This window comes from Rhipicephalus microplus, chromosome 3 (assembly GCF_043290135.1).
Source record: "Rhipicephalus microplus isolate Deutch F79 chromosome 3, USDA_Rmic, whole genome shotgun sequence".
Classification (NCBI taxonomy): domain Eukaryota; kingdom Metazoa; phylum Arthropoda; class Arachnida; order Ixodida; family Ixodidae; genus Rhipicephalus; species Rhipicephalus microplus.
In genome coordinates, this window is record NC_134702.1 from 49,660,524 (window position 1) to 49,682,953 (window position 22,430).

The window sequence follows — 22,430 nt, forward strand, 5'->3', positions numbered from 1 at the left end:
GTTTGCGGGTATAAATTGGCAGCAGCAAGCACAGGACCGGTTTAACTGGCGGAACATGGGAGACGCCTTTGTCCTGCAGTGGACGTAGTCAGGCTGATGATGATGATGATGAACAACTACAGGAACAGGAAACTGCTGTAGGAAAAAATACGCCGCGTGCATCACCAGACGCGGAGTTTTTGTGCGGCTGTGGACTCTTCAAGTTGCATCGTTTTCAAATTGCAGCAGCTTCTATGGCTTGCAAACTTAAACAGGAGAAAAACTTTGTACCTTCCGCAAGTACTCGGGTATGTTCAGAGCACTTCGTCTCGGGTGAACGAACCACGACGACTTCGACACTGATGCTCGACTTCGGCTATGAACGGAAGGTACGCAGCCTACAGCTATTCCAACGATGACAATATTTCCCCCATAAACAGCTCCGCGTAACCTTTTTTCTCTGTCACAGGTCAAAGTACTGCGGCACCGAGAGTCACTCAGAAATCGCGATTTAAAAGAAGAAGATAAAAAAGAGGACGCGCAGGCACGTCAGCTTTGTTTGATGTAAGAGCCGTATTTCAAGTGCACACCTGTAAAAACAAACGAGCGAATAAGACACGGTTTCTCTTTCAGATTCTATAAACAATTTAGACAGCAGTTAGTGCGCAGTAAAGGTAACTCGTCCGTGCGACGAAATAAAGACGAACCATGTGCACTACACTCCAACGCACGGCTTCATGCAAGAGCGGTAGCTGATGCGATGGTGTGGCGTAAAAAAAAATCTTGTTAGGAAAGCTCATGACTACAGCCCAAAAAAGATATTCACTATGCTCTCGAAGTGCTGCTGCTCACTTTGGGAAAGAAAGACCTGAAAAGACTGCGCATTCTTCGAGCAGAAGGTCAGTGCTGTGAATATGCATCAACAGAGGCACTGTTCGCGGCACTGTATAATAAAGCAATTGACCCTCAAAGACTTGAGCCTTGTCAGAACGTCTCATAGACTCTAAAGAACCCGCACCACTTCTGTCGAAATTCACTGCGTAAAAAACTAAAAAGAAACGATAAAACCGCAACCGCACGCTTTCCTTCTATGCTAACAGCGAGCTTCCCACATGCCAGATGGGTTGCCAGACTAGAAAAGAGCCGCCCGCTAGCAAGATGGTGGCGCCCACAAAAGAAACGTCTATAGGTGCGTCATATTCTCGGAGCGCCGAAGACACGGAGGAGCGCGGGAGAGATCAAAACGCGCAATTTTGTTTTTAAGCTTCTGGGACAAGCAGCTATACCGCCTGGTTCGTTTATCTGACAGGGTAGAAAGGAGGAAGAGGAGAGTAACAAAGTGGCGTCTACGGGGCCAGCCATGGCCTGGCAGTGACTGTGCGGCAGCTCGGCGATACGATATATACAGGGGGTGACCACCGCCTCTATACGGGAACCATAATGAATAATATGTCGGGTTTAACGTCCCAAAACCGCCATTTGAATATGAGAGGCGCCGTAGCGGAGGGCTCCGGAAATTTAGACCACCTGCGGTTCTTTAACGTGCAGCCAAATTTCTGAACACACGGGCCTACAGCATTTTCGCCTCGATCGAACATGCAGCCGCCGCAGCCGCGATTCTATCCCGGGACCTGTGAGTCAGCAGCCGAATGCCTTAGCCACTCGACCACCGCGGCGGGGCACAGGGCGGGGCACGGGCATCATAATTTAGCGCTTTCTTCGTCGACGACGGGTGGGGGGGACAAGAATGCAGCAACAAGGAAAGCAAATAAGAAGCGTGAAGACTCGGGCGGGGACTCTCGAAATGCGACTGACCGCTCGCCATCCAGGAAAACGTCATTGCGCTTTCTTTCTTCACGTATTTCTTTTTTTTCTTCGTGGAATCTTCGACGCAAGTTTTTCTATGTGTGATCTTTCTCTTCACGCCTTCTATCTGTGTCCTCTCTTTGCTGTTATATACAGATGAACAGAAACAGAGCGATGCACTGAGCGCGCAATGTGCGTACAGTAAAGAAGCGTTGATGTAGTACATGAGGATGCTTCTTGCTTGGGATAGAGATAGGTGTACCGGTAAACTGGTTACCGTCTAACGCACCTTTGTCACCGGTGTTGTACTTGCGCCGTCCTCGCGCTTAAGAAGGTGGGAGGAGCCTCTAAAGACGTTAAATGAAGTTTGTAACCGCAACAGATTCAGCGGTCCTGGCTGTCGTATTTTTATGCATGCTTATACGAGTAGGGCAGTCCACAACAGATTCGAACGTATGCAGCAGACAAGCCCTGTGATGTTCCCATCACGCAGCCTGATCAGTGCAACCATTAACATAGGCATAAAGGGGCCCATGACTTCAAAGCAGGTCTGCTGACTCTCGGGTGTAACGGTGCGAACTGTCTTTGACCCTCCCTCCGTCATCCCGAAGTTCAGCTCTGCGCATTGCGGTTGACACGAAGAGAGATAACGAGAGAGGTAAAGCAGGGCGTGAGGAGATTGGTGGTTAGACCTGTGTACACAGAATACTTTAAACTATCAATCAGCTTATGACGATGGAAACTTATACCTGGGATTCCACCAGAACTTTCTTCGCGATATGGTCAAGTAAACCGCTCGTATTCTCGTACATGTAAGATGGTGTACCATGATCTGTGTTGCTCAACGGACACCCACTGACAAAGCACTGACTCGCCTTGTGGCTGTATTGATAGGTATACGTGTGTACCTATTGCGAATATATTGAAAAGCGCGCCAGTCTGACTCCCCTGGACGGCCAGGGCGTGTTCACACGCGTGTCCATTATGCTAAGCGTTCTGCGAAGGCGCAGTCCTTGTGGCTCGCACCTGGTGCGAAATGAGAGGTAAGTCGTGGTCAAAGCCAAATGTAGCCTCCGCAAGAAATTAATGTGTCGTCGCCCATTCGTTCAGCCGCCAGCTCAATGCCCATTTGCTGCCTGGTCACACACCAGTCTCCTGTACGTACCAACGTGTAATACCGCTCCTATCAGCGCTGCTCGTCGCCCCTCGCGTAAGGCTAATGCTTTGAGCATGCTGGCGGGCGGCCCGTCTTATCGCAGAGCGGCATCGACGGCGCAGTCGAAGTCTGCTCTCCTGAACTGTACGGGCCGATGACATCGTCGATGCATTGATGACTTACATGCTCGTCGCTTTCAGGTCTTCAACTCTGTGATGTCGTCGAGTACGCGACGCGAGCACCACCTCCTCCGCGGAACTGCATTAATATTCAATGGGATTTAACGTCCCAGAACCACGATATGATTACGAGAGACGCCCTAGTGGAGGGTTCCGATATGATTACGAAAGACGCCCTAGTGGAGGGTTCCGATATGATTACGAGAGACGCCCTAGTGGAGGGTTCCGGAAACTTTGACCGTGTGGTGTTCTTTAACGTGCGCCATAGGTCGAAGTACAGTGTCCGCAAGCATTTTCGCTTCCATCGAAAATGCGGCCGCCGCGGCCGATTCGATCCCGTGACCTGAGGGTCAGTGCTGTGGATTTGTCTGCAGAATTTTCGCCTTTCGTATTTGTTCGGCGAAAGAGAAATTTTTACGTGTATTCCGGGGAAATGTTGCATAATATTTGGAAACGTACACTTAGCTCATTATAAATCACTACGGTTCTTGCGAAGCTACAACGTGAGGGACACCTCGATCGTGGACATGCCATCTCCTTCAATAACCTTCACTTAGGTATTTCACCATCTTTTTGCGCATGAACGCGTTTTCTAACGGTTGCCCCAAATGATTGGTAACGCTTGTACGAATATCTCGCTCCATTATCTTTCTCTCTTTTGCGCCTGCCCGGTTGAGTACAATAAGCAACGATAAAACCGCGTTCAGTCTGCGCTTGTTTGTCTCTTCTCTCGTGTCCGCTTCCAATTATTCCAAGGTTTGCGCTTCCAATTATTCCATTATTAATTTGTACCAACTAGCCCGCCTGTCAACCCTACTACAATAAGCAACCTCTACTGATGACAACCATAGAGGACATGCTTCATCTTTGTCTGGCGTCACACTCACGATGTGGCGGAATGCCGTGGCAGGCGGATGTTTCATTCTGCCAAACGCGGTGCATTGACGTAGAGCGGGAAATCTTGTATATAGTTGTTTCATTTCTTCTGCGCTTGTGAATTTCAGTACCGAAAGCAAGTTCGGCCGACGTTAACCACATAGTGCATCATCGTTTATGACATCAGCCCGATGATGTGACAGAAAGGAGCTCCTTTCTTCTAGACGACGCTGGTTCATGGTTAATAAAGGTTGTACTATCGCTATACTATCGCTTCTTCATTTCTTCTGTGCATGCGCAATCGATTACCGGAAGCCAGATTCACCAAATTCATTCGCACCATGCGTTACCCGCCATCGGATGACATCATCTGGGTGTTTAGACGATAGAGTTTCCCATATATACACTACTGGGAACTGTGGCGCTAGTGTATATGGGAGGGGCAACGCAATGCGCTTCAGCGAGCATGGGAATCATGGGTATAGTACACGGATTTGCCTATATAGTCTTCGTACTCTGCGTTCCGCTTGGCTTCGCGAGGCTTGAAGCTGAATTGTCACGAAACAACAGTCGGTGAAGTTTCAGCAGTTGCGCTTCACCACCTTAATCTTTTAGGCTTACAATTTCCAATCGGGTCGCCCCGCTGCGGTGGTCTAGTGGCTAAGGTACTCGGCTGCTGACCCGCAGGGCGCGGGTTCGAATCCCGGCTGCGGCGGCTGCATTTCCGATGGAGGCGGAAATGTTGTAGGCCCGTGTGCTCAGATTTGGGTGCACGTTAAAGAACCCCAGGTGGTCTAAATTTCCGGAGCCCTCCACTACGGCGTCTCTCATAATCATATAGTGGTTTTGGGACGTTAAACCCCACATATCAAAAATCATCCAATCGGGTCACTAAGCTCAAAAGGATTCGTTCTTTTCTTCGACATTAAACCGAAACACAGCAATAAACGAAGCCACAAGCGCGATTCGCCGCCCTCAAGTACGAAGACTAGGCAATTCCGTGTCGTATCGTTCCCACAGTCGCTGAACGATCGCAGTCCCTTGTATAGTTAATTTTAGGAAACGCTATCGTTTGGGCAAATGGGGCTTCTTTTTTTTTTTCAGACGGTGCCATTTCATTGCGAATAGAGCGTGTTCAGTTATTCGTGCATCTTGGAATCATTTCTCGTGCGCCTGCGCAGTCGAATACCAGAAGGGCCAGGAGCCGTACCTGCTGACGACGGGCCAGTTCCCTCCCGTCAGCGAGGGCGCCACTCCGCGCTGCTTGGCTCTGTCTCCCGACGGTCGCACGGTGGCCATCGCCACCGACGACGAGGTGCACGTCTTCTGCGGCAGAACGGCCAAGCTCAACGGAAAGCTGGAGCACGTGCACAACGGTGAGTCTTTGTGTGCGTGTGTGTGCAAGGGCACGAGAGCTCAGAAACTCACGTGCGTGTATATTGCCCTAAAACGACCCGAAGGCGAGATCCGTTTTCGGTTTCTTCCCAGTACATGCACTGATCTTTCCCCTCCCAGAATGCTTTGATTTTGAATTACCTCCGGGATCAGAGGCATTGCAAGCTTTCTGCCCGCCATTTCGTTTTGCACACTGTCTCCCTGATCGGTATCCTTGCAAAATCGATGGTCTCACCATGACTCCACGTTACGTCTTCATATGGCGTCGCGCCATGTGACGTCCTCATGACGTCTTGAATCAGGGCTATTTGTGACGTCATTACGATGACCTATATTTACGTCATCACGTGACGGTGCCTTTTCTGTTTTTTTTTTTTCTTTTTTTGCATTACTCGATCGTGTCGACGGCGACAGTCACTTTCCGTGCTTAGCGAGGCTTCTACGGCTGACGCCCTAATAACAGATTGACGGAAATGTACTACATGTTAGCCTAGCTGTAAGGACGAAATGCTGTTATCTGCTATAGAGGCAGGACAGGATTCTCCGTGTTGGGTCTGCTGCTTGCCTTATCCAATTGCAGCAATTTGTATAGAAGGTTGGGGGCAGGAGGGGGGCACGGGCCTTGTGTGGCAACCATGGCCACGCCAGTGTTGCCGAGCTCGGAATCCGTAGATCTGGGAAATAGCGCGAAAGATAAACTTGCAATGAATAATTAAAGAGAAATTCCTTCATTGCCTGCAACCCGTATTCGCACCAGCCACTCAACCCCATTCCTAACTAAAGTTTACCGCAGCAAAATGTATCCCGTTTCTGTAGTGGTGTAGCGCGTATTTAGTCTTAATTTCTGCAATTTATTACTATTTGAAAACAGGTTAAAGAAACGAGTGATTCCCCTTTGAGCATAAATTAGCAGTGTTTATGCTGTCATAAGCTTCTTATGACAATAATAACTGCTAAAAAACACAAGTCAGGACCAGCCCCTTCCCGGTAATACTTCACCGCCATCCCTCCCACTAAATCAGTGGCCGGCTCCTGCCCTGGCTTCACAGCATCGCATCTTGTAACGCAGTGCGTAACCAGTGCGCACGGTATATTAATTAATTTCTTTCTTAATTGGCAATCATTTTCAACATAGCCGCTCAATACAAAAAAATATCAATAGTGACGTAATCGTTACGACCGCATCGCTATAATAGCATTACCTGATAACCTCAGCATCACGTAATGTCAACATTGATTCTCGGTTACGCGCGCCTTGCCGTTATTTTAACACGTGTTCGATAACGCTATACTTTATAGTCGATTACGCAATGAAAACCCGCGTGGACATGAATGAACTGCTTCGCGAACGACTCGCTTAACTGTACTTGCGAGGCAGCGTCGTATATGCACGAGGTGTGGAACTTGTTGTGTACGCTTCGGTTACGAAACGCCGCCTCGCAAGAGAGTTGTGCGGCTCTCTTGCAAAAGCGGCCCTGTAAGCTAGACTGAGAAAATAGACTGCTGCGTAAACTGTTCTCCCCGAGGCGACGAGGTGGTATTATATATGTGTGCGTGTGTGTAATATCACCCTGTCGCGTCGCTGAGAGACCGATTATAGAACAGGTGACATATAACGATCATCTAGAGTGTCGGGGTAAAGAGAAAAAAAAAAAAAGTTTGCACGTGTTATCACTTGGCGCGAATAATCGGCGCCTGGGAGCAACTTTCGCTTCTTTGTTCACGTTTCGTGCAATTTCGAAATAGCTCATTATGCACACTACTCGTTACGGCGATTTTAAATATGCCTTGATATGTCTCGAGAGGGAGCTTTGCACATCTTCCTACGATGGCCATATCGTAAAAGAAGGGCATTCGAGCATTTGAACAAGAAGCGCAAAACACACACACACACACACACACACACACACACACACACACACACACTAACGTTATTCTCGAGCTTCTTTGCTCCAAGTGTCTACATCGTATGTGGCCACCGTCAAAATGCAGTAATTGCGCACACTTCGTTTCTAGCACAACGGTAAGCTGCCGGTCATAATTATCGTATGCCTTTTGCATGCGCACCTCCCCAACATTTAGAAAAACCAAAGCGTCAAGTTAATGCACCTCCGCGTGCTGCCCTCTGGTGCCGTAATTCTACACTCCCCGAAATGCAGCCATTGCGTAATCACCTCCTCTCCCCAACTGCTATAGGGTCGTTCATTTCGCGAGCGCTTTCTGGAAATGCACGATTTCAACTGGCAAGTGCGTGGCTGAGTTGTAGCATATTATAGGTTAGGTTCGAGTGCGTACGTGTGGTGTGTTAGGGTGGAATAAAGAACGGTTTCTTCAGGGAAATTGATTAGCCGCCGCCGGTATAGATAGACACCCCCGTACACCGTATATTCGTTTCGTGTTGCAACAGGTGCACGTATTGTACGCGCGCCACGCGCCACAACTTGGGGGGAGCTTACAAGCAGCGTTCTTGTTCGCGTACCAACGCGTACTTATGCCGTTTGTGTGACGTAACTCGGCCGTTCTTTGTGTACGCACTGCCTTTGTACAGAAAGATGCGGGGCGCGTGACCACAGTCGTGTGGATGACTGCGGTGTTACGTGTATGGTCTGCATGCCCCCCGGCTCCAAGCTCCGGCGGGAGAGAAACAGGTCTTTCTCGAAAGGAAGAAAAAAAAAAAACGACAACGGTAAACTGTTAATTCCTCGCTTAACTTTCGTCACATTATAATACGAGAGTTCGTTTCGTGTTGATCGTGTTTCGTACTTGTTCCTGGAACTCATTTTTTCCCCCACCAATCTTTTTACTGCATTTTAGTGATCGCACGTTCGTATTTTCCGTGCTTTATTCAAAAGAGAGAGAGAGAGAGAAATAACTTTATTGGTGGCATAGCAAGGTCGATAAACTTAATTTGCCGGTGGTTCGAAGGGTGGTGGCGTGCCACGGCCCAGTTAACCACTTCTGCCTGGAGACGGTAGTCAGCTGACGACAAGAGCGACTGCCACGCCTCGAGGGAGGAAGCTGGCAACATTGTTCTTGGTGGGGGGAGTTACCCTCGCATTCCCAAAGAATGTGATTTTGGGTAGCTTTCACGCAGCTGCAATGTCGGCAGTTCGGTGTGATCTTTTCTGGAAAAAAATTTTAGACAGCCGATGAGGGCTGGGCAAAGAATCTGTTTGGATTTGCCTCCAGATCGTAACCTTGACATATCTGCCTGCGGGGCCGCGTATGTCTTGCGGTTCTCTCGGCAATACGCTGTAATTTCGTTATACGTGGTGATCCCTTCCTGCGGGAAGTCCAGGGTGGAGAGGCCCACGTTTCGGTTGATACAAACCTCGGGCTACGTGGTGGGCCGCCTCAGTCCCTGGATTCCCCGCGTGAGTGGGCACCCATATAAGTTGTATTTTATCGTCTCGTTTTTTATTTTTGATAATGTTGGCCGCGATCGGCCCAACACAGCCCATCGTAAAATTCATGAGCGCTCATTTCGAATCACCCAGGATGAATCACCCAGGAGGTTGTCACCCAGGGCTGTTTTTAGTTATGTCATCTAAAAGTGTCTAAGCTTAACTGCCGTGTACTATCGCTTGAGTCTGCGCAAAAGCTTCTGTTGGCAATGATTCAGTGTTCGTAGTTCTTTTCTGTGTCGCTAGGGTTATGGGTTATATATGAAGTGCTGCTTCTGAAATAAAAATTAGTTGCGAGTGTAGCGAGTGTCGTGTTTTCTTGTCCTCTTCGTCCCCGTCGAATTCGCGCTACTACACCATATGGTTAAATGATGTCTCACCAACTAGCCCAGCTCTCAACCCTACTGACCCAGGATGAAATTGGTAGCCGGAATTGTGGTGGACAGCGCGATGGCGGCTTCTTCTGCCTTTAATGCTGAAGCCGTTTTTACGGTGGCTGCAGTAACAAGTTCCCCATTGCCGGTGACCGCGCATATGGTGTAACGGTCTCTCGCTTCTCGAGCGGCGTCAACATACAGAACGTTTGGGCGATCCTGAAATTGTTTTGCGAGGTTTTCTGCTCTTGCCTTTCGTCTCTCGTCATGTATTCCTGCCAGCATATTTTTGGGCAGGGGTTTAATTATAATGGCTGCACGAGTTGCTGCTGGCAGGAAAACTTTGTTGTTGAGCGTGCAACTAGTGCGTCGTCCGAGACGGTTGAGTATGTGCAAAACAAACGTGTTCAGATGCAACGGTGTTTGTTCGGTGATAATTGAGGGTGCTAAAGATGACTAGATTGGGTGCTTAGAAGCAGCATTAGTTTAACCAAGCCTTGACTCATGCGAGAGAGTGTTTGTATATGTGTAAGCGTATACACAGTGTCTTATTTTTTTATTTCGTCGGGGCAGGGTTTAACGGCCCCCCTCCCCTTTCGGCTTCGTCAATGTTATTGCTGGCCCGGCTGCGGTGGTCTTGTGTCTAAAGTACTCGGCTGCTGACCCGCAGGTCGCGGGATCGAATCCCAGCTGCGGCGGCTGCATTTTCGATGAAGGCGGAAACGCTGTAGGTCCGTGTGCTCAGATTTGGGTGCACGTTAAAGAACCCCGGGTGGTAGACATTTCCGGAGCCCTCCATGGCACTACGGCGTCTCTCATAATCAAATCGTGGTTTTGGGACGTTAAACCCCACAAATCGATCAATTAGTGTTATTCATTACCAACGTCTGTCTGTGCCCTGGAATGGTGCCAGCTGTGGCCTCTTTCCTCACACTCTCTAGTAGTCACGTGACGACACAGTGGACACAAAAATAAAAACAACGAAAAAACAAAAAAAAACACAGAACGAGCAAAATGCACAGTGAGTCGAATGGCCACACGCTTTCGCCGAACATACTTTGGAATCTACAAAGCGTCCTTCATAATTTTAAGTGCTAGTGAATTTCTTAGTTGGGGCACGTCAGGCATCTGTTGGTGTCCGTGCCGGTAGGTGTAATCTCTCCGCTCTCACTCCCTCTCCCATAGCAACAGCTGCGGGTGTGTGCGCTTATCCTCGCTACTTTCTTGAGGACACCAGATTGACCGAGCGACTTTTATAAGCCGCTCGCCACGGTGAAGCGTGTCCTCCTCCCATCTCGCTAGTTTCTTTTTTTTTCTCCTTGATTTCACGCCCCCCCCCCTTTTCTATTTAGTCTACTTTCTTTTTTTTTTTCACTCTGTCTGTTTATTCCCGGTTCCCCCGTGAGTGTATCGGTTGAGTTGTCCTTACATGAAAGATAATTATCGTGCACTGCACAACCCGTTTGCTCACCTTTCCGCATTTTTTTAGGGGCGAAGCTCCTTAGGGCGTGGGCTGTGCGTCCCCTGTAGCCTGTATGTAGCCACCTCTAGTTTAGTTCTTGCAGTGTTCACTAGATGGCGGTACCGTCCCCTGTATGTAGCCACCTCTAGTTTAGTTCTTGCAGTGTTCACTAGATGGCGGTACCGTCTCCTGTATGTAGCCACCTCTCGTTTAGTTCTTGTAGTGTTTACTAGATGGTGGTACTTGTAGCTGATGATGAAAAGATGCAAGATGTTATAAACTAGAAAGCGGTACTTGTAGTTGATGAAAGACGCGAGATCCTATAAAATAGGAATGATGTCACATATGGCGCGTGTCATTGGTTGAAGGCAATCGTTCGATTTAGTGCGGCGACGTACGCTAGGGGGAGCGATGTAATAAAATCGAGTGGGCAAAATGTACAGAGGATTCATGGTTTACCAGGTTTACCTCCGGAGCTTCGCCCACTCACCATCATTCACTTCGTGGATATGGCGGAATTTTTTTTTCTTTTTTCTCCCTCCCCTTCCATTCTCATTCCCTGCCCTTCCCGTTATCCTCACTCCAGTAACTGGAGCAGGTGGTGCGGACGGGGTAGCAAAGAGTGAGTGGAGAGGAGGAGCGCTTTCTTTGGCGTGAGAGGACGCTGGCGTCGCGGTAGCTCGGCCGAGGTCCCGCGTGTGTGGAGAGAGTGCTTGTGGTGGTTAGAAAAGGTAGACCCAACGCTGATTAAATTTCAAGGCCGAAAGGCTGCCGCAGTGACGTCAGAGGGTGGGGGCCCAGTTACGCCGCGAACGCGGCGGAAAGCCTGTGTTTCGTTCACGTTTTAGGTGAACCAACGCTCCCGCTCTCGCAGCTGCTGCTGTGGCTAGATTGGGCCGAATAAAAGATGTGGAAAAAAAAAGTCTTACTGAGCATGCTCAGTTGGGCAACTGGGCCCCCAACCTCTGACGTCACTGCGGCAGCCTTTCGGCCTTGAAATTTAGTCGGCGTTGGTAGAAGGCGCCTAGTTTCTGCAGCACGGTAGGGAGCACGGCGCAGCGATGTGATGCAGTGCTTCGCCACTCCATCTCTCGCCGTTCGCTCTCTCCTCCCTGCTCCCCACTCTCCCGTCCGCTCGCTAGTCGACTGTTTGCTGGCTGACGAATGTGCAAATAAATAGCTACGCTACGAATCCTCGTCTCGTCATTAATTTCCGCCATTAAAATTACTACGCCGTGCATTTTCGGCGCAAGAAATGCATTTTCCTCACGATTTCCTTCGGGGAGGTGGGGGCAATTTTTTAGTACTGCGCGTTCGTGATGTACGTCTAGTATAAATCGCCGTGTTTCGCGCGGAGCACTTGCTCGGATCTTCTGCTCGTGTGTTCTGTGCTAAACGCTTCGTTAATTCATGCTCAACGCCGTTTACAAAATACCGAAACAAACTTTTCTCTGTCCATCGTCCACGTCTCGTTTCGCCATGTTGCCTCATCAGAGCGAAATTATGTTGCGCGTTGGTTTCGAGTTGCCTCCGACGTACTTCTGGGAAAACATTGGCATATGGTGGGGCTTCGTAGGCCATACAATGGGGCCCATATGCGCTGCACGCAAGCCAGACACACCGCGCTCCTGTCGCGACGGGGCCGCATAGCAACGACAGATGTGGGCATCTGTTTGCATGGCGCCATCCGGTCGCGTCGGCGGAGGGAACCAAGGTGCCGGATTGTGTTTACACCTCCAGCGGCGCGTCCTGTTGCACACACATGTACTGGCAACGCTCACGGACGGCGAGTAATAGAAAACCCGTACATACGATATGTGTTTCCGTCTGCATCTGCGCACAGGTGTCGCTCAATTGATTCTTTCGGGCGATCCTTTGTTTGTCTCGGCGTCGTCTCACGGTTCACACGCCGCCGAAGGGAAAAAAAAACCTGAACACGTGCTCGCGCGTCTCTCTCTCTCTCTCTCTCTCTCTCTCTCTCTCTCTCTCTCTCTCTCTCTCTCTCTCTCTCTCTCTCTCTCTCTCTCTCTCTCTCTCTCTCTCTCTCTCTCTTTCTTTCTTTCCCTCTCTCTATCTCTATTTCTCTCTCTCCCTTCTCTCTCTCACCCACACACACAGTGTGTGTGTGTGTGTGCGTGTGTGTGTGTGCGTGCGTGCGTGCGTGCGTGCGTGCCAGGAGCCAACTGGCTGGCGTTGATGGCTCTCTAGTCGGGTACAACTTGAGAAGACAGGAGATGCCCCGCCCAGATGACCGAAACGCAGCAGCCAACGCGCTCTGCGACTAAAGAAATAGTCCCGCCTAAAAAACTGTGACTGCTTCTGCTTCTAAAACGCGTATTCCGATAAGCAACGTCCCTCACACATCATGCTCGATTTGAGAAGTGGCATAGAAACACATTTCTAAAAATTTCTGAATTGAAACACTATTGTTCCACGATTATCGTTGGTGAGCTCCGAATGCTCATCCAAATGGCTGCTAAGTACAAAGCCCTAAAAAATGAATGTGTGGGCTAGTTGTGAGGGTTAGTTGTGAGCTTTGAGTGCAAGAAAGACCAAAGACTAAGTGTGGTACCTTTTCCTTTTGCCTTCGTCCTTTGTTTGTCTTGCGCTTAAAGTCTATTATAATAATCTACAATCTATGCAGCTCACCGCTGTCGCTAGGCTACGGATCTCAGACAGTCTGCTACAGTCGCACTTGAGCCTCTTATACACCATGCGACAAGCACCAGTCGTATACGACCCCGTTAGTCGCAAAGCGACAGGTCGCGTTGGTCGCAAAGCAACTGCGTCGGCTCAGTCGCTGTCAGCTGAGCTCGCAATCCTCTGAACCAATCAGATGCGCAGCAACAGGACGTCAGCCTATCATGCGGGGCAATAATGGCGACGCGAGCTGTGATGCCACCGGACGTGAATTCTGGATGATGCACAAAGGTATGAGCATCGAGGGCGTCAACGAGTCTTTAGTCGAAAAGCAACTGGTCAGTCGCGATGTGATTGCAACTGCTCCATATCGCATCCGTTAGCGACTTTCATTTCCAATATATAACGTTCATTGTTGCTTCTACTGGGTCTGGTTGGTATGGCGTAACGATGCGCTGCATATATTCTCAGAGACGAATGGCTCGAAACGGATAAGGGCCTTGCAACGTTTTCCGACTTCACTTTAACAAAACAACGGATAAGGGCCTTGCAACGTTTTCCGACTTCACTTTAATGTACTAGAAAACGCCTACGACCAACTTAATAGCGCTAAAGTCTCGAGAGTTCAGTTACCAGCAGGTGATCCCTCAGATGCGATTCCTTGAATGAGCTGTCAGGTGTCACCTAAGGCGAACCCTATAAAGCCTCTGTAGCAAGCAGTCTGTGGAGTCCGGAACATGTGTTTTTTTTTTTTATTTACGGCTATGCTAGCGGGTCGGATTGAACGAGCATCGAGGCGAGTTCAGTCAGTTGTGTGCACTGCAAGGAGTACGTCGACTCGCCATGGTGGTACTTCAGTTTATCATTCTTGTGTAGTGATTGGTGCGACATGAAACCTCGTACGTGTTGCAACGATTCTTTAGCTTGTATCTGCGATGAAGCCCGTTTGTCTCGCTATACTTTCCGTGTAAGCGTTTCCCGGCCCAGGCAAACGCGTGACGGTGGATCTAGTTCGTAAGCCCCCTCCAGAATGTTCATATCTTTTGGTTGTTTCTTTCTCCATAATAAATATGAAATTGAGTAAAACTTTATTGGAATGGTCCGTGCGAGAACTCTGGGAGGTCGAGTGGAGCAAACGGGTGAACGTAATCTTCGTGCAAAGGTGATTGCGCCGCCTGTAGATTCACCGAATCCAGCCACTACTTCTTAAACTCGTAGATCACCGAGGGACTCGGGAGTACGGCCGGTGTCGTGTAGGCAGAAAACTCGGTGGGTATGGGCCAAGCGGCTCCTAGCATAGCCGTGCATGGCATAGAATAGCGAGGGGGTGAGAAAAGGAAAGTGGGACTGAGGAGTGATGTGAAGGTGAGAAAGGAGGAGACGTGAGACGCAAAACCATGGCATCACCATGTACTGTATAGCATAGCGAGGAACGGGAGAGAAGTAAGGAGGAACGATGGGAGCGAGGGAAGAGATGGCAATATAGAAATAGAGAAAGAAAGGAGATTATTATGTTGAAGAAAGACGAACTCAATCTGAGTTCGCCAGGTGGTGACGCACTCTCGCCAGTTCCACCGTTTACTCGGATTTAACCGCCGTGCAACCGGCTTCAATTTTCTTTTTTTTTTTTTCGTCCTTGGAGACCAAGCTCAACAACCGCCGTACACGCAAACTGAAGCAGTGTTCGGTGCCATCGTTCAGTTCGCTTTCAAAACGGCAACCGATGAAGCACAGCCTGAACTGCGCGCGCTTAGTTTGTATTCGTCGCCTTCTTTTTGTAGCACGTTTCGGTATTGAAACTCTCCGCGACTGATACTCGTGCTGCCATCTGTCGCCTGATGCGTTAGACCAAGGAAATTGGAGGAGAAAGAAACAACAACAAAAAAAGTTATTAATGTCAATGCATTCCCTGGTTCCACACTCTTTAGCCGGCTAACGTGCTTTGTCGCGAAGCGTGAGTCACGCATGCATCTCCAGCTGGCCGGCATGTGCATGCATGACGTGTGTGTACAGCGTATGATGAGCACACATACACGCTTAACGACGAGCACACAGCTCAAGGCCAGAATCACCGTTCTGTCATAACTACGACCCGTATGTTTTCTCTATTCCTGTTTTTTTTTTTTCTGTTGCAGCTGCGCGCTCTTGCATTCGCATGTCAGACAGTGCGATTGTCCGCGCTGTGGAGACGGCATTCCGATTGGCGTGGTCCAAGTTTAAACTACTCAAGTTGCCGATAATGTTGCCGTGTGTCGAACTATTTATTTATTTATTTATTTATTTATTTATTTATTTATTTATTTATTTATTTATTTATTTAAGGAATACTGCAGACAGTTTTTCACCATCCTAGCAGGAGAGGGTTACATAAGGTTCCTAAGACAGAGGTCGAAACTAGGAGAAGTCGGAGCGTGCACGCAGTCGGAAGGCAGTGAATTCCAGTCTTCAATGGTCCTTACAAAAAAGGAGTACTTGAGTGTGTTATTTTTAGGAGCATATGGTCTTACAGTTTTTGAATGATTTAACCTTGCTGAGTGCTGAGGAGGTGGCAGAGTGTACAATTCTTTATATAAACCAGATTCATTGTTGTATAGTTTATAAAACAAGACTAACCTTGCAATTCTTCGCCTACATTCCAGTGGTTCCATCTCACATCTATTTAACATTTCAGAAACGGAGGAGGGGCGCCTAAAGTCTGAAAAAATGAACCGTGTGCTTAGCCGCTGAATCCTTTCCACTTTATCTATGTCTTTCTTTAAATATCGGTCCCACGCAAGGCATGCGTATTCTAGCACTGGTCGAACTAGGGTTTTATAGGCTGCAAGTTTAACTTTTCAATCACATGACCTCAGCTTCCTTCTTAAGAAGCATAGCTTCTTGTAGGCCTTGGCGCAAACTTTGTCGATGTCAGCGTCCCAGCTAAGTTTCGCATTAATGGTCAATCCCAAATATTTTACGGTATTAACAAATTCAATACTTTGGTTACGGACATGGTATTTATATTTAAGAGGAGTTTTCTTGTGTGTTACTGTAAGAGCGCAAGTTTTTGAGTAGTTAACAACCATCTGCCACCTCTCACACCAGTCAGCAATTTTGCACAAGTTGTCGTTAAGTAATGATTGATGCAAGGGGCTACTGACAGTTGTATAAATAACACAGTCGTCTGCAAACATATTTAATGAACTTATTGGGGCTATAGACTGGGACCAGAACAATTTGGGGCCGATGGCCATCTTTTGTGTCCTTCGATCTTCGTTAACTTTTGTTTGTTTGTTTTTTCGTTTTCGATCCCGGCGCGGAATTCGATTGTGTGTCCTACAGAAACTACTGCGGAGCCACGCTCCGCCGTAGTCCACAACGGTGGTCCAGCGGTCGCAGTGCCCGGCTTCCGATCCTCAAGTTCGTGGGTTCGATCCCCGCCGCGGCTGTTGCATTTGTGCACATTTCAGACTGATTATAGACAAGTATGTTGCGGAAAACACGTGGAAAACACGTATATATTTAATATATTATTCATGCTTTGCTCAACCTATTACACCGCGAGCAGTGTATGCAGTTTCGCGCGCTTGCCGACTTCACATTGTGTACCGTGGATATGTCACGTGCAACAGCTTTCCCGTTGCTTTTGAAAAAAAAAAACAGATCGATTGAAGTACGCGTTGCCAGTGTACGAGGTGGAGGAATGAGGGTGCTCCCATTCTTCCTATAATCATCGAAGGAGGCCGACAAGTTTACTCAGTCGTACACCAGCACCGTAACTGTTCAATATAGAGCGACGGTCTCAAACTCATCTCGGGCAGCGGGCCGCACTCGCAGACTTCATCCCTGCAAGGGCCGTGTCAGAGAAGAATGTAAGAGCGGTGGGATGCTTTGTACACATTGTCAGCCAACATCACCACTGAAAAAAAGAAAAACCCTCTCGCATATCTCACATAGAAGTCATTACTGAAGAATATTTTGGGGCTAGCATTTTATCCAACATGTCTATGCCGATCTCCAAAATTAGAACGATCTGTACGCCGATTCTGAAATACTCTTTTTATTTCAATGTTGTGCGCCTACACATGTATGGGTCACCGCACGGGGTGCCTCACGAAAACAATGCTTTACACCAGTCATGCCTTTGTAGCGCGCAAACGTACTTGTTATGAAAGAATGAAATGTGGGATGAACATAGCCATGAACGGGACGCTGGCTGCGAGTGAGTAGGCGTGCGGCCCGCAATTGTTTGATACTCCTGATCCCTGGAAAGCTTAAGACAGGCTGTTTTAGGACGCAGTCGGACTCGCGATATCCGACGTCAGCGTAGCTCTTGCCGACTGTGCTGGCCCTACGCCATCTCCTGACGCCGATCTTCGAAGACAGTGTAGCTCTGGCCTACTGGACTTGCCCTACGCCATCTCCTGACGCCGACAAGAGCTCTCGCCAGTGGTGCCTCGTCCTCGGACTCCCGCAACCGTGCCCATCTTTCCTGTCTTCTCTTTATACTTCCGTCGTTCGCGGTCCCTTCGCCTCGCTCCCTCCTTCTTCTCTCTCTATCTCTTTACCTTTTAATCCTATCCTTTTAATCCCTTCTCTACCCCCATCTCTCGTGAGCTACTGTTGAGGTGTCCTCCCCCTGAGAGACAGTCACGGGGCTCCCTTTTCTCTTCTTTTCATTTAAAATCACTTCCCCCAAGATGCACTCGCGTCAACACTTCAATTTCGTTTTTTGCGGCCATTGCGTAGTCACTTTTCTTTCTGACTCGGCCAATGTGTGTGTTTGGGGGGAGAGGAGTGCCCTCCCTTTTTATTGGAGAAGTCGCCTATAGGTAGTTTTCGAATAGAGTACACAAAGGTAGCGTTTGCTGCGCACGCACGCTACCTCCGTCACTTAACGTGGGTACGCAAGAGGGCAGCGTATACGACACATGAGCAGTGGCGACATCCGGTCACCAAGGACTCAAGGGAAACTAACAGGCTGATCAGGCCGTCCGCGCACTCTCTTCCCGGTGTTGGGACTCCGGGTCCTGCCGGTCTCGTTTTCGGTAGCTGGCCCCGTCGTAGGATTCATCGTCCAACAATTCAGCGAGAAGAAGCGCCCGAACGAACAACAGAGATTTATTTACATGTGGAGAAGTGGTCAACTGACCCAAAGAGAGAAGAGTGCGTGTAATACAAAACGTCTTCGGCATTTTATAGCGCCGCGCCGTTGACACTGGGCGCCCCGTCCGCATCGTCAGCCAATACGGTGTCTCCGGCCCCTCGGCCACGAGAGAGGGGGAAACACACCTCACAACACATGGAGTGGCACATCCCAACACGAGGTCCATATATGGTCACGGCGCCCTAAAATGTTACCAAACATGGTCACGAACGCACAGCAGACCCCGGAGCTCTCCCGGCGAGGAGGAACCCGAATGGGGAGGTGGGGGTGGACGACACCGTCAGATCAAGAACCGGTTCTCCCCCAACCTCTTCCTGCTTGGCTCCCCAGGGCCGGTCGTAACAGTCTCTCGCGCGGGGGGGTGAAGATCTCGATGGGCTGAGGTTTGCAGCCACTGTCCGGAGAGATCATCGCCGGCAGTCGGTTTGGTGACGACCGTCTTTGATGAAGTAGAGGGCAACACCTGCTTCATTGAGGGCTCAACAGACATCACATACGCACATGAAAACACAACTACTCAGCCGGTGAGCGCCGGACAATTCCGCCAAACTCCACCAGGCAATTTTCCCCTTTAACTGATATTAAAGGAAATACACAATTTATTCAAAATGTTACTCACACTTTAAGGTGACACAAAACAACAACACTGGAAGCACACCGAACCCGAAACCCTGGATAGCCGTGTCTTCAACGTTTTCAAACAAGTACACCTAAAAGAGTAAAAAAAAAACAATCACTAGCTCTTGTCTAGGTCAGGAAAAAAAAAATGCCAGAGTTCTCGAGGCATTCTCTCGCGTCAGGGGCATCGACTTAAGCCATCAGCGTTGCCATGGAGTACACCCTTTTTGTAGCGTATTTCAAACGTATATTGTGGCAAAACGAGGCTCCAACGCAGCAGGCGGCCGTTCTTAGAGGACATGGTCTGTAGCCAGGTGAGAGGACAGTGGTCCACTTCCACAATGAACTTGCTTCCGGCAATATAACAAGCCAGTTTCTGGACTGCCCAAACCAAGCACGCACATTCCTTTTCGCTAGCGCTGTAAACCTGCTCGCGAAGGGTGAGTTTCCGGCCAACATAGAGGACGGGATGCTCTTGATCCCCCTCATCCCTTTGACTAAGAACTGCCCCCATGCCTCTATCACTAGCGTCGCATTGGACTATGAAAGGCCTCGAGTAGTCCGGTGAACTAAGCACAGGTTGGCTCTTAACACTCGCTCCATCACGGAGTGAAGCTTTTCTATCGAGTTCGACTGCGGATGGTAGACTGAACTATGCAATAATTTCACGCCACACCGCTCTAGAAAGGTTGTCGTTAAGGCCCTCGTGAAAATGGTGCCCTGGTCTGATTGTATCTCGGCAGGAAAGCCTACCCGGGCAAACACGGACAGAAGTGCATTCACTACTTCCACGGAACTTAGCTCTTTTAGCGGGACCGCCTCTGGAAATTTAGTAGCGGGGCAGATTAAGGTCAGGATGTGACGGTAGCCTGAAGTTGTCTTGGGCAAAGGACCTACTGTGTCAATTACCAACCGACGAAAGGGTTCCGTGATTACGGGTACCAGCTTCATTGGAAATTTCGCCTTATCTCCCGGCTTACCCACTCGCTGACACACATCGCAAGATTTTACAAACCTCTCTACATCTTTAAAGCATCTAGGCCAGTAGTATTCCTGTAAGAGACGATTTTTCGTCTTCTTTACGCCTAAGTGGCCTGACCATGATTCTCCATGCACCAAACTAAGCAAATCCTGACGATACGCCTGAGGTACGACTACCTGGTCAAATTCTACTCCTCGCCTATCTAGATATTTTCGATAGAGTATGCCGCTCCTCTCTTGGAATCTCACATTTCGTTTGGCGATTCCCTCTTTCGAACTGTCCTGGAATTGCTTAAGCGTTGGGTCACCCTTTTGTTCGGTTATTAATGAAGCGGGGCTCACCTGCAGCAGCCGACTGAAATTATCCGAAGTTGGCATGACACACAACTCTTTTGTAGTTCCTAGTACCTGGAATGTGTCACCCTCTGTGCTATCCTCTGTACTACCAGGAATCGGCTTGGGAGCAATGGCATTCTCTATTTGCTCGGTCAACGAGGCGTAATTGACCCCTTCCCATTCGGGAGGAGGTTCAACGTCGCCTTTAGGAATGGTTGCCTCCGCGACTACGGCTTCTGCAGCCTGTTCTCGCACAAGTCGATTTGTTTCCGTGGTGTCCAACTCGCAACCAGGCCCGTTGTCGATTTGAGGCTTGTTTGCCTCAGTGAATGTTGCTCTCGCAGCCAGCGCACGTGCCTTTGATCTAGTCAGTGCCTGCACTATGCCTTCTCCCAACGTTAGACCTTTCTCCTTCAGCATTTGATCTGACTTATTTGAAAATAAGTAAGGATACTGAGGGGGTAGATATGGCGATACCGTGGCTTCTGTTTCCAATGTCCCAAATGCGCCTTTAAGGACAACTTTAGCTACGGGAAGGTACTGACTGTTTGCTTCTACGGCTTGTCTAATCCAGGCACAGTCTCCTGAATACTGTCCGGACTGAACAAAAGACGGATGAACTACGTCCATAGTGGCTGCGGAGTCTCTAAGAACCTGACACTGCTTGCCGTTCACGGTAAGGTCGTACATATAGGGCTCTAACAACTTCACATGTTCTCGTCGGCTTCATTTATAGATAAAAAGGCCACCTTTTCTTCCGGGCAATGTTTCGCGAAGTGCCCTGTTTCGTGGCAATTGAAACAAGTCGCCGGTTTTCTCGCCTCAAATTTCCTTTTGCTTGCCTCTGCCGACGCCCCATGGTTAGATGAATTGTTTTCCTCACCCTTTTGTGCGAGACTTGTCGGTTGTTTTCTAAACGGCGCCTTATTCGACCGTAGGAATTTTTTTCTTTTTGGCTCGCTGCTTGCCCCGAGGGCGCGGCGCGTAACGAATTCTTCAGCGAGCTCTGCGGCTTTCGTTACGGTGTTTACGTCCGGTCTATCCTGCACCCAGAACGTCACCTTTTCTGGTAACCTTTGATAAAATTGTTCCAGACCGATACACTCGAGCACCTTGTCATGATTCCCATACGCCTTTGCCTCTTTCAGCCACTCCCCCATGTTGGCCATTAACTTGTAAGCAAACTCCGGGTATGAATCATTGCTCTCTTTTACGGCGTTGCGAAATTTTTGTCTGAAACCTTCCGCTGACAACCTGTATTTCTTGAGAAGGCTCGACTTTACCTCACTGTACTCGTCAGCCTCTTCTTTCGTGAGGCGCGCGATTACTTCTGAGGCCTCCCCCGGAAGTAGGGACAACAAGCGTTGAGACCATGTATCCTGGCTGAAACCTTGCCTTTCACAAGTTCTCTCAAAGTTGACGAGGAACAGCCCAATGTCCTCCCCTAGCTTGTACGATCTCATTAGGTCCGTCATTTTGAACCTGACCCGCTCTGCTGTACCGGATGCCTCGCTGCCTCCTGCTCTACTATTATGGCTAATCTCTAGCTCGAGGCGCTTCATTTCAAGCTCGTGCTTTCGCATCTTATCTGCCTCGGCTTCTGCCGCTTTCCTTTCGGCCTCCGCCGCCTTTCCTTCGGCCTCGGCCGCCTTTCTTTCGGCCTCTGCCGCTTGCCTCTCCTGAATCTTCTCGACACATTCTGACAGCTCGTCATCCTCCGCCCCCAAAGCGAGAATCGCCTCTATCAGCTCTGGCTTTCTTTGAGAGTCCGACACCTCCAGATTCAACTCCCTTGCAAGTAGCAACAACATGGACTTTCGCAGGGATTTCAGATTCATGGCTGCTTCCAGTACCGCTGTCTCTGTTCCACAAAGATTCCTGTTCTGCAACTAATTAACCTTGACGGCAACGACAGCTCTAGATACCTGCCTTGCCTCAAGTTTTCCGTTAACTTAGTCTACAAATAAAGCTTCAAAAGCTCTTACACGGAATCCTGCCCTGTCACTGTTAACCTTGACGCTACTGACAGAAAGAGCTTAACCAAGCTATCACACAATTTCTGCCTGACGCAAGTTACC

At 49.1% G+C, this 22,430-nt stretch overlaps 1 protein-coding gene across 1 annotated transcript in view; it reads left to right on the top strand.

Annotated features, from left to right (window-relative positions):
* The window catches only part of LOC119175083 (transducin beta-like protein 2), a 282,143-nt gene that overhangs the window by 250,561 nt on the left and 9,152 nt on the right, over nt 1-22,430 (top strand). Inside the window, exon 8 of the mRNA XM_037426315.2 lies at nt 5,178-5,372. Within this exon, the coding sequence (XP_037282212.2) occupies nt 5,178-5,372 (195 nt within the window). The remainder of the gene's footprint in view (nt 1-5,177; nt 5,373-22,430) is intronic.